General features: G+C 42.9%; 1 protein-coding gene across 4 annotated transcripts in view; it reads right to left on the reverse strand.

Annotated features, from left to right (window-relative positions):
- The window catches only part of NOS3 (nitric oxide synthase 3), an 819,509-nt gene that overhangs the window by 423,289 nt on the left and 379,194 nt on the right, over positions 1-17,026 (reverse strand). For all 4 annotated transcript variants that reach the window (XM_085628483.1, XM_085628482.1, XM_085628485.1 and 1 more), the window contains exon 4: positions 14,708-14,870. In XM_085628483.1, coding sequence (XP_085484609.1) covers positions 14,708-14,870 — 163 coding nt within the window. The remainder of the gene's footprint in view (positions 1-14,707; positions 14,871-17,026) is intronic.

Raw genomic sequence — 17,026 nt, forward strand, 5'->3', positions numbered from 1 at the left:
ATCCCTTGTACTTAGTGCCTGAGGTACTAATGAGGATCCCCAAGGCGGCAGCATGAATTGTGCCACTCTAAGGGACCCCTCACCAAACTCATGCAAACTGCCACTGCAGGCTGCATGTCTTGGTGCAGACAAAAGGGAAAATACGACATAACACACTGTCTATGTGCCCTGCCTGCCGACACTGCATGCTTTATAAGTAAGTCCACCCTACAGCAGGACTTAATACTCTAAGGCAGGGTGCACTATACTACATGTGAGGGCATAACTGTATGAGCAGATATGCACTACTACAAAGAAGTGGGTAACTTGATTTGTAAGCAATATCAACTCATCTTGCAACAAATAATGTACTCCAATTGTTCTCAGGCTAATAGGGGACTCTGTTTTTCCCTTGATAAACAACCAAGATACAAGGCGAAGGTCATTAATTGCAGAGCTGCTTAATCATTAGCTCTTAAAAAAGAAAGCATGATATTTCTTCAGCCAGTCAGTCGATACTCTTTATTTCAACCAATTTCCATAAAAGAGACGTGCATATACACAACATAAAAGATTCAAAATCATGTGGCTATATACAATATACACAACAATAAAAATGGCCTCCAACTATCAGTTAAGTACATTAAAAATAGTCAGATGAAATCGGTAAAACATAATCCCACATTGAATATACACAAAATTGACTCTGCATTCTAAAATGAGACAATGATTTTCAATGGGCTAAATGCTAAATCCATCAACTTGATACGAGGCACCAGTGTTCTCAACAACTAATAGGTTGGAGATGAGACATTATAAGGACTATCAGCCAAGATGACAATCCCCCATAAGGGGTTCCCCTAGCGGCCTTGCAGCGTTACTTAGTCTCCATGGGGCTGGCAAGCTCCCCTGGATCAAATATGTCAGGGACCCACTGGTTAGTTAAACTGGCCTACTAATTAGCCCCCTGGGGCATTTTCTCTAATTCCGCCCCTTGACTATTTGCACAGTATACCTCTTTTGGAGACACCGTATAAAGAGCTGGCTTCCTACAATAGGGCACTACTACAAAGAAGTTAACTTAATCTGTAAGCAATATCAACTCATCTTGTCATAAATTGTTTAACTCCCTTTGCTCTCAGGCTAAAAGGGGACTCTGTTTTGCACCTGATAGACAACCAAGATACAAAGCGGAGGTCATTAATTGCAGAGTTACTTAAAAATTAGCACCTAAAACAGGAAGCATGATATTAGATCTGATGCTTGACTTAGTAGACTTAAAGATATTTCCCCGTTCTGGAATGGGGTCAAATGTAACATTTTTAAAGAAAGAGTTGGACCATTTTAGCCACCAATATTTTTTGTAGATGAGTGGTTTAACCACTTTAAGCATATCTATTGTTCTGCCAGTTGTTTGGAGTCATCTGTTACCTCTTTGAGATCTAACACTGATATCCATTTCTCATTTGAATATCAGGAGGTGGTTGCTGCCATGTGTGCAAGTTCTCCAGCTAAAGCTCCCAGACCTGATGGCAACTCAATGGACCATTATAAGTCTAAAATTGAGATATGGGCGTCCTTGTTAACTAATATTTTGAACTCTACTAGTAGTTTGTGATTGCCCAGCTCCTGGTCCAAATCAGTGACAGTGCCTTGCTTCAAGAAGGGTAATCGTAGTGACCCTTGATGTTATAGAGCGATCTTCTTGATTACCTCCATTGTCAAAGTTGCAGGTAGGGTACTTCAGAGTAGAATCTGGACCTTGGCCACTGTTAACAATATTTTAACTGATGTTCAGTATAGTTTCAGGGAAGGGCTTGGGACCATAGAACAGAGTTTAAATTTCTATCTTATTATAAACAAATATACTGTGGTTAAGCAAGGTGCTCTGCATATATATCATGTATGAATTTCAGCAGCATCTTTGATCAGGTTAAGAGATTAATATTAATGTTGGCTCTTGGGTCCTGATAAATCCCTTATCTAAGTTCGTTGTTGAGGCATGAGGATCAAGGTAAATGCACTTATTCTTTTAGACTTGATAGGGGGGTTCGTCAGGGTTGCGTTCTTGCTCCTTGTTAATTATTCTGTACAGTATAACAGTCTCAAATTGCATTTATTAGCTAATGGCCAAATTATGCCACTTATTGATCGTAGGTCTATCCCAGCCCTGCTTTATGCATACGATGCAGTCCTACTTCCTTGCACTGCCAACAGTCTGAAGAAACGTGTGAACTCTTTTGTTTTCTTTATTCATGACCTTGACCTTAATACCAACCACACTAAAACTCATGTGACGATTTGTGAGCCCGGGAATATCACAAGTCTAGGACCTTGAGTATCAAGAGAGTACATCATTTTTCTCATTAAGGGTTAACTTTTTTAACTCAGTTTGTTTTTCTTCTGCTTGTCTTAGTCTTCAACATACTACATTTAAGCAAACAACTGAAGACAGTTTTTAACTTTGTCTCTATATTAGGAGGTAAAGCTTTAACTCAAATGATTTAAATATACAAAATTAAATCTGTCCCTATTTCATGCTGTGGTTTAAGAAGCTGGGGTTATTCTTCTATAAGATGTCTTAACAACAGGAAGTAAATCATTTGTGCCACAGGCAAGTAGGTTTGCCCTCCAAAAGCTCATACTGTTTCTCCCATGAGAAGCTCACCTTAGCATTTGTAGAAGATTTAATCAAACTAACCCCTTTGTTGCTTTGGCCTATGTATGGTCCAACCCTAAGGCCATCATTAATAGAACCATCATTACTGATTGTCTCAGCTACTCTTCTGGTTGGAGAGTTCTTTGGCTACACTATATCAAATCTGCCTTTAGTTTGTCTCCACTCCTGAGTCCATTGTAAAACCGAATAAACAGTGAGTCCACACTCCTGAGGCGGAAGCCGGGAGAGGTTCGAATTTGCTCGTTTTTAAAAACTGAAAATTATCACTTTGTTTATGTGTGCTAGCTTTTAAAAGCACCTTGTTGACTTCTCTGCCACTCACCAGCACTAGCAGCAGATCCTAACGCTGCCGGCTGGTCGAGCATTGAAACATTTCCTCGGACGCTCCCAGCGCGAGGACTTAGGCCACGCCCCTTTTAGGACACGCCCCCCGCGTCAACTACAAAGCGCTGAAAACAAGCGCCTGACAGGCCAGCAGTCCACACTCCTGAGGCGGAAGCCGGGAGAGGTTCGAATTTGCTCGTTTTAAAAACTGAAAATTATCACTTTGTTTATGTGTGCTAGCTTTTAAAAGCACCTTGTTGACTTCTCTGCCACTCACCAGCACTAGCAGCAGATCCTAATGCTGCCGGCTGGTCGAGCATTGAAACATTTCCTCGGACGCTCCCAGCGCGAGGACTTAGGCCACGCCCCTTTTAGGACACGCCCCCAGACCTCCCCCTTGGCAATTACCTACATAATGTGCCTTGGACGGAAGCGCAGCGGACGAGCGCAGCGGGAGCGCCGTTTGCGCGCCGAAGGCGCGCCTAAGGCAAGCCCGTCTGCGCCCGTCCGCGACCGGCCTGCGACCAGCGCCAGGCATGCTGCCCGCGCCCACAAACAAAGGATAGTCTGGTCCAGTGAGGAGCTCCGGGCTCTGAATGCTGCTACTATCTTTCAGACGCCTGAACTTAATCTGGCGACTCAGGCTCTCCCTCCCCATTGCCCACGCTGCCATATGTCTTTAGGCACAGTCTCCTCTCTAACAACCTCACTTCCCAAAAAAGCTTGCAAACCTTCTCGTAACACCCCTTCCATCCAACTTAGAATCGGATTACTTAACTGCAGATCTCTTCCCAAGCATGCTAATGACCTATGCTTGCTCATAACGGACTCACATTGGGACGCTCTATGCCTCACAGAGACATGGCTCAATGAAGACAACATGGCATCCATTTCGTTAGCAATCCCGCCAGGCTTTAAAATGAGCTTCTCCAATAGAAAGGAGGGCCGAAGAGGAGGTGGAGTGGCTTTCATTTACAACGAGAATTACACTCTGTTGTCCTCCACTCCTACCACACTCCCAAGCATTGAGGGGCTACGCTTTTGCCTCCAAATTACCCCCAACTATCTCTTACAGGCCTAGTTATTTATAGACCCCCTGACTGTCCGACATCAGCCCTGTGTGAGCTTACGGACTTTATAATCCTAAACTCTCTAGACCACTCTTACTTTTTCATAGCCGGCGATTTCAATCTCCACGCCGACATTCCTGACTGTCCACAGGCTTCCCATCTTATCTCTACCCTGCAATCGGCCAATCTGACTCAAGCTATTACAGGCACCACGCATCGGGCAGGGCATATGCTCGATCTTTTCTTTTCCAACATACCAAACACAACAGCCTCCTCTCCGCTACCGCTGCTCTGGACGGACCACTACCTAACTACCATGACCATCTCAATCCCCACCCAATCTCAGAGCACTGGAAAGCGATCCTATGTGCGGAGAAAATGGGACAATCTAACAGCGGACAAATTATGCCCAGCACTTCGCGTGACCCCCATACCCCTTACCTCAGATGCTAATTCCGATGCGGCTTCTCTGAACTTGTGGATAAGCAAAACAGTGGATTCTATAGCGCCGGCCAGTATTGCCACATCACGAAGAGAATCTCCCTCTGCACCGTGGTTCACCCCTGAACTCAAGGCCGAAAAAGTAAATGTAAAAGACTGGAACGCCTTTGGCGAGATAACTACTGCGACGCTGCCAAATCTAGCTATAAAAAAGCCCTTCATGCTCTACATTTATCTATTAAAAAAGCCAAGAAAAACTTCTTTGAGGCCTCCATCCTACAGGCGGAACAATCAAGCAAAGAAGTATTCAAGATTGTTCAATCCTTTTTCAAGCCCAGAGCTATCGAGACGGATATCATCCCTTCAGTAAATCTCTGCTAATCCATTTCAGACTTCTTTGATACCAAAATTTTAAAAGTCTATGACACTTTTACGGACCCTGAGCCGACATTAATGGATGAGCTAAGAGTTTCTGAGTGCCTTATTACCCCTTTAAATCAATTTCAGCCTATTACCCTCTCTGAAGCAGTAAAAGAATTACAAAAATGTAAATCGGGAGGCCCGGACGATCCCTGCCCACCTAAACTGTGGAAACTAATGTCGGAAGCAATTGCAGTTCCCCTCCTACACATATGGAACACGTCCATGGCTACGGGCACGTTTCCGGACTGTTGGAAACAGGCCACACTTCTCCCGCTGAAAAAAAACCCCAAGGCGCACCGGATGATCTGAACAATCTCCGACCCATCTCTCTCCTTGCAGCCCCCGGCAAAATGCTTGAAAAAATAATCCAGCGGCAGCTTAACAAATTTATTGAAGACAGCGGCGCCCTACATGAAACTCAGTCGGGCTTTAGGGCCGGCTTCAGCACCGAGACGGCCCTCATTGAGGTTGCCGAGTCTATCAGGTGGTCCTTAGATTCAGGGGCATCAGCTATGCTGGTGCTCCTGGATCTATCAGCTGCTTTTGATACTGTAGATCACAGCAGATTGCTGACCCGACTTAAGGACATAGGTATTGGAGACAAAGCTCTCAATTGGCTACTCTCCTACCTCACTAATCGCTCCCAGAAAGTGGCCTTGGGCCCCTTCTCTTCTGGACCAAAAAATCTCTGGTGTGGCGTCCCACAAGGGTCGGCACTCAGCCCCCTGCTGTTTAATGTATACTTGGCCCCACTCTTCACCTTGATTGCCAAATGGGGGGTCAAGGCAATATCCTACGCGGACGACACGCAATTAGTCTTCCCATACACAGACACGTCCGAGGCAGCATTTAGCAAAATCAGGGGCTGTCTGCAAGACGTGGCCAAGTGGATGAACACAAACAAACTTAAAATGAACGCGAGCAAAACGGAGGTGCTATTCTTTGGTAACTCCAAACATCCCCCTCCGGATCTGTGGTGGCCAACGGAAATGGGCCCTGCCCCATCTCCCAGCCCCCATGCAAAAAATCTAGGAGTAAAATGGGATGAGAAGTTGTCTTTCTTGCCGCATATACAACAGCTCACCACGGGCTGCCTGCATAAACTCAAAAATTTGCGGAAATTTCTGCCTTTGCTACCACTCGAGTGCCGGAAAACGGTTGTTCACGCAACAATCACCTCTCGACTCGATTACTCTAATGGCCTCTATCTTGGTCTACCTAAATATGCGGTGCAACGCTTACAAATCGTGCAGAATGCGGCTGCGAGATTAATAAAACGGGTCCCTTTTAGGCAGCATATCTCTCCGCATCTGCACGAGCTGCACTGGCTACCAGTGGCAAGCAGAATTAAGTTCAAAGTGCTAACCCTGGCTTTCAGAGCGCTAAAAGGCACATGTCCAAATTATCTGAAACTCCGACTTCCTCGCTACCACCAAAAACGTGAGCAACGCTCAAACTCCCTACTCAAGCTAACTGTACCGCACATAAGGAAAGCGAGACTTGGAGGCAGATCCTTCTCGGCCGGCACGGCGAAACTTTGGAATACCCTGCCTCCTGCCATCCAATCCGCTACGTCAGAAGCAAGTTTTAGGAAACTCCTAAAAACCTGGCTTTTTACGCAATAATCCTGCCCCCCTTCCTGACTACTTACTCTTGTTGTGGGACTCGCTAGCGCCGGGACACCTCCCCAGAGGTAGCTGTTCGCGCTCAATAAATTTCTGTATTATTATTATTATTATTAAAGAGGACCTTTATTGCTATTAGATGCATTGATTTTGAGGCCATCAAGCTATTGTGCCAGTGCTGGAAAGAGGCAATTGTCTCCACCCTTAAAAAGAAATCAAATGGGGATCCAGGAGACTTAAAAAACCTACGTTTGGGGTGTGGTTTGACATCGAAGTAAGATGGTGGTCATTGAGTGAGCTCCGCCGAGACGCGGAGCTTTCTGAACTATTTACGCCTCAAGGTGCCAGAATTCGCGAGTGGGAATGGCAGCCTCGATTCCTTGATAACGCATCGCATCCTGCAATCGCTTTCTCCTGCCACTATTTCAGAGGTGAAGCCTAAAATCGGCAAAATCGCCATTTTGAGTCGCGGCGCCCGCATTTAATTGCTTTCAAATGCCGTCCTGCTTCCTGAAATGCCGGTATGTCTCTGGCTGTGGAAGCTCTTCATTGAAATAAATGCTGCTCATATTTCTTTTGCTTCTCTCTTTCCAAATGACTTTATGCACCTCTATTTTCACATAAATGCTGCTCCTTCTCTTTTTTTTCTGACTGGCATTAAGAGGAAAAGTACAGCAGCAGGGAAGGCTTTTACAATACTTTACCATGGAGGCAGCTATATAATTGGCAACTTATTTCTACTAATGTTGTGGCAATCACATGGATTTGTGTGAAGAATATCCCTGTGCTGAGTCTGTTATGCAATAAATGCATACCTTCCATTTTTTCTATTTAAAAGGTGCATTTTTTCATGTCTTCACTTAATATTTGTACAGTATTTATCGTATTTTTATACTGTGATAACGCTTCTTCCTACTGAAGTAAAATTGGATCTTATTTATTCTATTTTTTCCTGCATTGACTACAATATTATATTACAGTGCTTCTTTTCAATCCAACACTTGTTCTTTTCCGTGAATGGTCGCTATTCCTGCTCTCCTCTCCTGTGCTGTATGGGTCGCATTCGTCCACTCATAATTACTACTCATCGTTCTTCTTCAAAATCCAAGATGGAGAATGACTTTCATACCTCCTCAAGAGCATCCTACTCAGGCGCTAAACCAAAGAGACATAAGAATGATCGCCATTCTTACCTCACAAAACCCTGTTCTGGATTCTATTTTAGAGGAGGTACGTGGTCTTCAACCCTTCATGGTCACCACTAATGAAAAATTGAAACAAATTGAAGACCGCTGGATAATCATGGAGGGCAAGGTTTTGGAACTTGAACATGGTGTTGGGGATCTTCAAGATATCTCTACTAAAATTCCTTTGATAGAGCAGGACATTCACAAGCTTAAGCTACACACTGAAGATTTGGAAAATCGTAATCGAAGGAATAATCTTCATCTTTATGGATTGCCAGAAAATATTGAAGGTCCGGATATGTTATCCTTTCTGAAAAAAATTCTGCCGGACCTCTTAGATCTTCAATCTTCATCACCTCTTAACATACAATGGGCGCATCGTTTGAGTCGTCTTCAACCTAATTCTAACAAGCCACGTGGTATCATCATGCTTTTCTTGGAGTTTACTGAGTTGATGCATATCTTGAAAGCACTTAGATCCAAGCGACGCCTCATATGGTCTGGTCATGATATTTTAATTTTGCAAGATGTTTCAAATGCAACGAATGCACGCCGTAAAGAATTCTTGGCTCTTCATCCACAGATGAGACAATTGAAGATTCAATATGGCATTCTCCACCGATGTCTTTGCAAAGTTACTCACAAAGGAAGATCACGTTCTTTTGATGATCCGGCCAAACTGAGACTATTTCTCAATAATATCTCTCCTTGAAATATGGAAAATTAATGGCTTTATATCTCTTAGTTCTATTAATTAATTGTTTGCTGTTGTTCCTATAACTATACCTTTATTTTTTACTTATTTTTTCCTGCTTGCTTTTTCCTCCTTTAAACTATTTTTCTTTTTCTTTTTACCTTCACTCTTTATTTCTCCTCACTAATATTAATTTATTTATTTCTGAGGCTTTTCATTATTTATTTATTTGTATCGCTGTCTCTGCTTTTGTCGTCACCATGTCCCAATTGTCTTGTTGCTTGTTTCTCTTCAGATCTGGATTCCTTTCCTTGATCTGCTTACTTTCTTCATTTTTCTGTTCTTCCCTTTCCTCTCTCTTTCTCTCCTCCTCTATCATCTTATTGTTTCTCTATTTTTTTGCTACAGTGCATCTTCATTATCGATTCTTTGTTTTCAGAAATGTCCCTTATTACATTCTATTAAGTGTGTATCTTTCGTTATTTGGTTTCTTGATGTTTATGTCTATTATTTTTAATTACTGTTGTACATCTTGTTTTCCGGATTCATTTACTAAGTGGTGTTTTTTTGCTTCCATTTGTTCTCCTGAAATGTATGATCTCTATTCATGTACTGCCCTCCCTTCTCTCCATTATGTGTAATGTTCTCATATGGAATGTTCGTGGTCTTGGAAACCCCGTCAAAAGACAAAAGGTGCTCTCTCATTTATCTAAATTGAATTCTCATGTCTCATTTATTCAAGAAACGCATTGCAATGATGTAGAATCTCTTAATTGAGAAGACAATGGGTGGGTCAAGTTGTTTATTCTCCAACCTCTAATCGGAAAGGTGGTGTAGCTATTCTATTTCATAAATCGACTCATGCACAAATTTTATGTACGCAATGTGATAGTGATGGACGTTGGGTAAGGGCTAAGGTTGTTATTCAAAATAAAGAACTTATCCTATTGAATATTTACGGCCCTGTTAAACCTGACCCAGACTTTTGGAACAATATATAAATATTACTATCCTCTATTGATTCTCCAAATATTATTGTTGCCGGGGACTTTAATCAATGGTTAGATCCATTTTTGGATAGACAATCCAAATGCAAATTTAACCGCGATAAAACTCATAAATCATTTCAATTTGCCATTGCCTCTCATTCACTCTACGATGTTTGGAAGACCTGTAACCCTGATATCCTTGAGTTGACATTTTTTTCCAATGTTCACCATACTCGTTCTAGAATTGATTATATCTTAGTTAGTAAACCACTCCTTCCTTCCATTCAATCCTCTGAGATTGGATCTATTTTTATTTCTGATCATGCCCCCTGTTTTTTCTGCCCTAGATCTCTCACTGACTTCTCCAAAATTTGGTCGATGGAAACGTAATAATTTTTTATTGTCAGAGAATACTTTTGTTAATGAAGCTACTACCTTTATTAATTAATTATTTACTATTAATAAACCCTTTGGACACCTCCATCACCAATAAGTGGGATGCCTTTAAGGCCTCCTTCCGTGCTTTTGCTATTTCATATTCAGCAAAAAAGAAGAAAACTACTAAAGCCAAATATGACATTTTACTACAGCAACTTAAACTGTTGGAACATAATTACCTTTCTTCTAAATCCCCCTCTGTTCTTCATGAATTGATTAAAGCCAAATCTGCTCTTAACAAACTTGCCACGCTTGATGCTTGTAATGTTCTTCTCAAAATTAAATCTAAATACCACGGTGGTCAAAATAAAGCTAGTAAGATGTTGGCCAATTATTTAAAAATTAAATCTGAACGTAAAAATATAGGTCCTATTCTAAATGAATTTACTAATAATTTGTCATCCTCTGATGAAGATATTTCTTCTGCATTTCATGATTATTATCAATCATTATATACTGATGATACGAATCCCTCTGTTCAATATTTACATACCTTTTTCTCGGGCCTACCTAGTCCTCCTTCACTTCCTGATACATTTGAATTACTAGAAAGTGAGGTTACTCTTCAAGACATAATGGAAGCCATCAAATCCTTAAAAAAATCGAAAGCACCAGGTCTGATGGTCTTTCTGTTGAATTTTGTTCTACTTTCTCCTCTATTTTTGCACCCAAACTTTTGGCCCTTTTTAACTCATTCATTGTTGACTCCAAAGCTTCTGGCTCATTTATGGAGGCCTGATAAGGACCATTCCCTCTGTAAAAATTATCGCCCCATTTCTTTAATCAATTATGATTGTAAGATATTTGCTAAAATTCTCGCTACTCGCCTTGAGAACATCATCCCATTATTGGTTAAAACAGATCAGGTTGGTTTTGTTAAGGGCAGATTGGCTTCGGACAATGCTCGCATGTTTGCTAATGTTATCTCTTTGCACAAAAGTATAAATCTCCACTTGCATCATTGTCTTTAGATGCCGAAAAGGCCTTCGACCGTATAAACTGGCAGTTTATGTTTAATACACTCAAATGGTTTGGTTTCGGCCCAAATTGTATTTCTTATGTTAAATTGTTATAGTCTTTTCCCCGTGCTAGTATTTTTGTCAATAACCATTTTTCAAAATCTTTTTCGTTATATAGAGGCACATGCCAAGGTTGTCCCCTATCGCCCCTGTTGTTTGTATTATGTCTCAAACCTTTCCTTGAACGGATTCGAATTAATTAATGTATTTCTGGCTTTCACATAATTCTATAGAAACCAAATTGTCAGCTTATGCAGAGGATATCCTGGTATATATGTCTGATCCTAACTCATCCCTTTTTGGATGAAGTTCGACTATATTCTAGTATCTCTGGATCTAAGTTGAACTTTTCTAAGACAGAAGTCATACCCTTAAACTCTCTATGTGATCAATATATGTTTAATAATACTAGTTTTACCTGGTGTCCCACAAAAATTAAATACCTTGGTATTTGGTTTTCTTCTACCTTATCTTCCACCATTATTTACACATTTAATGTCCTAATTAACAAAATACAATCACTCCTTCTTTCTTGGTCCCCTCTTTATTTGTCATGGTGGGGTAGATTAGATACTATTAAAATGATGATTGTGCCCCACGTCCTTTATACATTGTCCATGCTACCTTTTCAGATTCCTGCTTCGTACTTTTCACAGATCAATTCTAGTTGTACAAAGTTTTTATGGAATAACAAACACCCCTGCATTGCTCTTCTTAAACTCAAACGTCCCAAAACAGAAGGAGGTGTGCGTTTTCCAGACTTTAAATCTTATCATTCTGCATTTTTAATTTGTCATTTTTTTGTCTTAACTCATGATTTTGCTGACATCCCTATCCCCCGTTGGATTGTTTTTGAACTTTCCCTATTAAAAGATTTTTCTTTTCGCCATATAATATATATGTCAAATTGCTCCTTCTTATCAGATAATCCCATTTTAAAATACTCCCGACAATTACTATATAATATTTTTTCTGATGGTCTAGATTCATATCAATGTTTTCTGTCAGCCACTATTTGGTATAACAAATTTATCAAATATAAACGTAAATCATTTTATTACAAATATTGGAAGGAGAAGGGAATCATTTTTATTCATCAATTAATCAAACATAATTCCGTTATTCGCTTCCAGGAATTACAGTCACAGTCTAATTTACTTGATTCATTTTTTAATGACTATTTTTTAATATCAACAGCTTTGCAATCTTATTTATCTTCCAATAATTTCCCTTTAGCCTCTCCATCACTCTCTTCACCCTCACCATTATGTAGTGTTTTTCTGGAGCATAGGCCTAAGGCAGCTTTTATTTATAAGTTGTTTTTATCTCACGTCACTGAAAAACCTAAATCCCTTGTCGAATTACTCTGGGAAACAGACTCATCTATATCACTCCCTATTTCTTCTTGGGATAAATTATGGCTCAAGCTATTTAAAACTTCTGTTGCCGCACGTATTACTCAATCCCTTTACTTCATTTATAGTAGAGCTATTATCACCCCTGTTCATATATCCAAGTTCTCCCCTACTTCCTCATCCCTCTGTTGAACTTGTTCTGAATCTACTGGGACTTTAATTCATCAACTTTATGATTGTTCGAATGTATTAAAGTTCTGGCAATCTATTTGGTCTAAATGTATGCATTGATGCTACCATGTCGATGGCGTTCTTCAGCCTTGTGGACAGGGTAGAACTTTCTACATCAAGGTTTCCCTGTAATGGACTTGGGGTGGCTGAAATTATGTAGGATGTTAACCAGATCGTTGGCTCTAATTTTATTCCAACCCCACAGCACTTTCCACTCCAGGGGGGGAGGGGGGCGGCTTGTTTTATGGGTGGGAACCGGCCTCTAATCAGATGATGATCAGACCAGGCGCAGGAACAGATATCTTTTGAGCTGGTGAATGGATGGGATGTCCAGACCAGTTCGAGTATATGGCCCTTCTCATGAGTGGGACCATTCACTAATTGTCGGAGTTCCAAAGAGATCAGCGCCTCATCCAACTGTTTGGCCTGGCTGTCTTTGGGAATCTGATCCAGTGGAAGTTAAAATCTCCCATCACCAGAATACATTGATACCGTGAACGGATATCGTTAACTAATTCCGTAAAGAGCTCAACAAACCTGGGTGGCGTTCGCGAGGGACGGTACACTATCAGAATGACTAGACAGGTAATCTGGGAACAGATCTTGGCCCCCAACACATCTGCCCCCTTAATGCTTTCTGCGCATAGGGTCTCTGTCTTTAGCTGATGATTATACAAGATCGTGACTCCACCCCTTCTAGTGCTGCCCGGTCTATTGTAGCAAAGGGCAGCATAGTTCGAGGGCATGGCGGCTACCAAGTCCGGAGCTGAGGACTCATCGAGCCAGGTTTCTGTGACTCCTAGGATGTCCAGACAGTCGTCTTGGAGGAGCGAGAAGACCTCAAGATTGTGTTTCTGCAGGGAACGGGTGTTAAGGGCATCTACCCTTAGTTCCCGTGGGTCAGTGATCCAGGATGGCCTAGAATGATGTGTTGTGGGGCTTGGGCTACCTGTTTCCGTTTGTGACCTTAATAGCCCTTCCGATCTGAGTGCGATAGCTACGTTGTTATCAAGTAGCGTTGTACCTTGATTTAGGGTCAGGAGTTCCTCCGCGGAGTACAGATGGCGGGGCAAGGGGTACTGGCCCCAGGTCCCGGTCGGGCGCGGACGGGCGCAGACGGCTTGCTTTAGGCGTGCCAGTGGCACGCCAGCGGTGCGCGCGTGCTTGCTCCAGCTGTGCTAATAAGCGTGAAACTCCTCCCACCCACCACTCAGCCCTGTTGTGCAGCAGCTGACTATCCCCAAGCACTAGACTGTGAGGAAAGACGGAAGTGCTCTATCGGAAGTGAGGGAGCGCTGGGCGCGAGTCAATGACAGTGCAAACTACAAGTGCAAGGTACAGTTATTACAAGTTTAAAAGTTTTACCATGATTCCAACAGTTTAAAAATAGCAGCGTTTTACAAGCAGAACAGCAGCGCTACGAGCAGACCACCACGGGTGTAGGCGTGTCTCTCGCTGTCTGCGCGCTTGCTCCAGCTTTGTTAATAAGCGTGAAACTCCTCCCACCCACCACTCAGCCCTGCTGTGCAGTAGCTGACTATCCCGAGCACTAGACCATGAGGAAAGACGGAAGTGCTCCAGGGGAAGTGAGGGAGCGCTGGGCACGAGTCAATGACAGTGCAAACTACAAGTGCAAGCTACAGTTATTACAAGTTTAAAAGTTTTAAAATGATTCCAACAGTTTAAAAATAGCAGCGTTTTACAAGCATAACAGCAGCACTACGAGTAGACCACCACGGGCGTAGGCGCGTCTCTCTCTGTCTGCGCCCTTGCTCCAGCTTTGCTAATAAGCGTGAAACTCCTCCCACCCACCACTCAGCCTTGCTGTGCAGAAGCTGACTATCCCCGAGCACTAGACTGTGAGGAAAGACGGAAGTGCTCTAGCGGAAGTGAGGGAGCACTGGGCGCGAGTCAATGACAGTGCAAACTACAAGTGCAAAGTACAGTTATTACAAATTTAAAAGTTTAACTACCCCGACAGTTACAGGGTTAAAAATGATTGCTTTGAGGTGTTTTCATTCAAGAGGATCAACCAAAGTGAACCAGAATTATAACTTTCAGAATTAATGAGGGTGTTTAACAAAATGCCAGGACATTAGTCCTGTATCTTTGGAGACATCTGGTAACATGACCTGAATGCCACTTTCTTTATACATCTGTCTTCTTTCTGGTCACCCACATCTTACTCTTCCTATTCCACACACCCCATTGCCCCTTAGTGTTGGTCACTGGATCCCTGTGCCCCTTCTCACCTGGAGCTTTGACCACTGGATCCTTCCCACGCAGCGTGAGGCATTCCTCCAGGCCTGCTTGGCACCAAAAATGAGCTCGTTTTCCCGAAGCTGGTAGGTTCCAGTGGAGTTGATCTCTTGCTCGACCTCCTTCATGCGATCCACGTGAGCCTTGGAGTTTAACCTGGAGGGAGCAGATCTTTGTGATCAGCATCATTATTCAGCACCATGATGTCATAAAGTCTGAACCTGTGCTTTACCAATACACAACAGCACTGGAATGCAGATAACCTGGGACTATTGGAACAGCCTTAGGTATTGTACAGCCTCACTATTGGGATAATTTACAGCTGGACTGGTATGCCCAGCAAAAGGAGTCTACCATAATTTCTAACATACATTGGGATGCAGAGTCCTGTCCCCAGAGTTATTCATTACATCGCTGGTATGTGTTGTAATGGGCTTAGGGGCATATCAACAAGGGATTTATCTCTGCTTTTTTGGCTTTAAAAGCCAAAAAAGCAGAGATAAAACTAGCGCCCTATCAACAACAGGGTGCTAACACGCAAATTTGCATGTTAGCACCCTTTTACTCTACACTTCCCCTTGCATCTCTAATGAGATGCAAAGGGGGCGTTCCAGAGTAAAATAATAGGAGAAATGTCGCTAAGCGACATTTCTCCTATTATCAAGAATGTCGCTAACCCTGTTAGAGACGAAAAAAGCAGCGCTAACCGCGGTTAACGCTGCTTTTTTACGTCTGCTAATTTTCAGACTTAGCCATGATATCCTATGGAAGGAGGATATCATGGCTAAGTTTGCCTGTCCCTATCAACAAGGTAACGTGTGATTATCGCTGGGTTTCCAGCGATAATCACACGTTAGCCTGTTAGCGTGTAGATTTTTATCGCTATTGAGATAAGCGTTGCTAATAGCACGCTATCTCAGCGATAAACATTCACGCTAGCCGGCGATAATTATCCTCACGCTAAGAGCGCTGAGCGATAATTATCGCCGGTTGTTGTTGATATGCCCCTAGTTCGTTCTCTGGGCTTGGCTGCGTCCGGCCCCAGCATTCTAACTGTTTGGAATGTTGTAGTAGCGTGGTTCTACCATCGACAGTTGGAGTTTGGCTGGCGATGGTGGTTCACGCTTCGTTGCTGCCGTTGTAGTGCTGACTGAAATAAAGCCTGTCAAAACCGTGTACTTGTGTCCGGTGTCATTACTACATTTCTTGGCGATGAGCGCCAACCATATGTAGTGAAACCCGGGCAGAATGAAAGCGTGGAAGTTGGCGGAGCGAGGCTGCCCCATTGAATCTCACAGCGAGGAGCCCTCTTCAAAACGGGTCCCCTGACACGCAGTTCGTAGAGCGCATATCGTCGAGCGCTGTTCATCGTTGTGAAGAGCCGCGTTTGTCACGCAGCAGGAAGAGCGCATATGGTGGAGCGTAGACCGTCGACAAGGGGAGCGGTTGGACTGCATGAGTCCTGTCCTTGACGTGTTTTCACATGCTTAATAAGTGAGGTGAGGTGTGGAGGGGAGCCGGGGCAAGATTAAAGTGACTGGAAGTGTCAAGCGTGCCTCCTGTGTCAGTGGAGCACACGCTCGCTCAATAATTTGAAGTAAGGCGCAGTGGTGGAGAGCGCTTGTGTTCTTTATGCGTGCAGTGTTTTCAGTGATATTTATCCATGAGGGACAAACAAGTCTGCGCTCTGAATGTACGTTGTGTGTGCAGTCCTCATCTGTGCCTTTGGAAGGATCGTTTTGGGTGTGCATCTCACAGCAGCTCTTCACCGTCTCTTCTGTGTTTCATGTGGATCTGGTGACAGTCATGTGACTTATTAGAGGAAAGGCTTTAGAAGTCGTGTGAGCCTCCTGCTGGCTGCTGTTACAATTACACGTCTTCAATTTGACTTTTTTGCTCATAACCAAAGCTACTGTGTTTCTCCTTTGGCCCCAGCTAATCAACTTTATTTTGACACACTTCTTTATGTTTTTGAATCTTTGTTGGTGTTGTTTTGTTGCCTTGGCTCCTGTGCTTTTGGTTGTATGTTCCTTTTTCGGCATCGCAGTCTCAGCCATAGTAATTCCTCCGTCCTTCCTTGCCCAGCCAGGTCAACCATCCATGCCATGGGAGGACTGGATTGACCTTTTTTGAAAACTACATTGTTGCTCTAGATGGGCTTGAGTTTTCTCCTGAAAGGAAAGAAGCACTCCTGCGGGGAACGATTGGTAAAGAGGCACATCATATTTTCAAGTATTTACCTCAGATGCTTGGGTGGTAACAATCAACCAGTTGAGGATGTGTTCTTGGAAACCAAGCAACGCCTTGAGAGG

The sequence above is a fragment of the Triturus cristatus genome, chromosome 10 (assembly GCF_964204655.1).
Source record: "Triturus cristatus chromosome 10, aTriCri1.1, whole genome shotgun sequence".
NCBI lineage: Eukaryota > Metazoa > Chordata > Amphibia > Caudata > Salamandridae > Triturus > Triturus cristatus.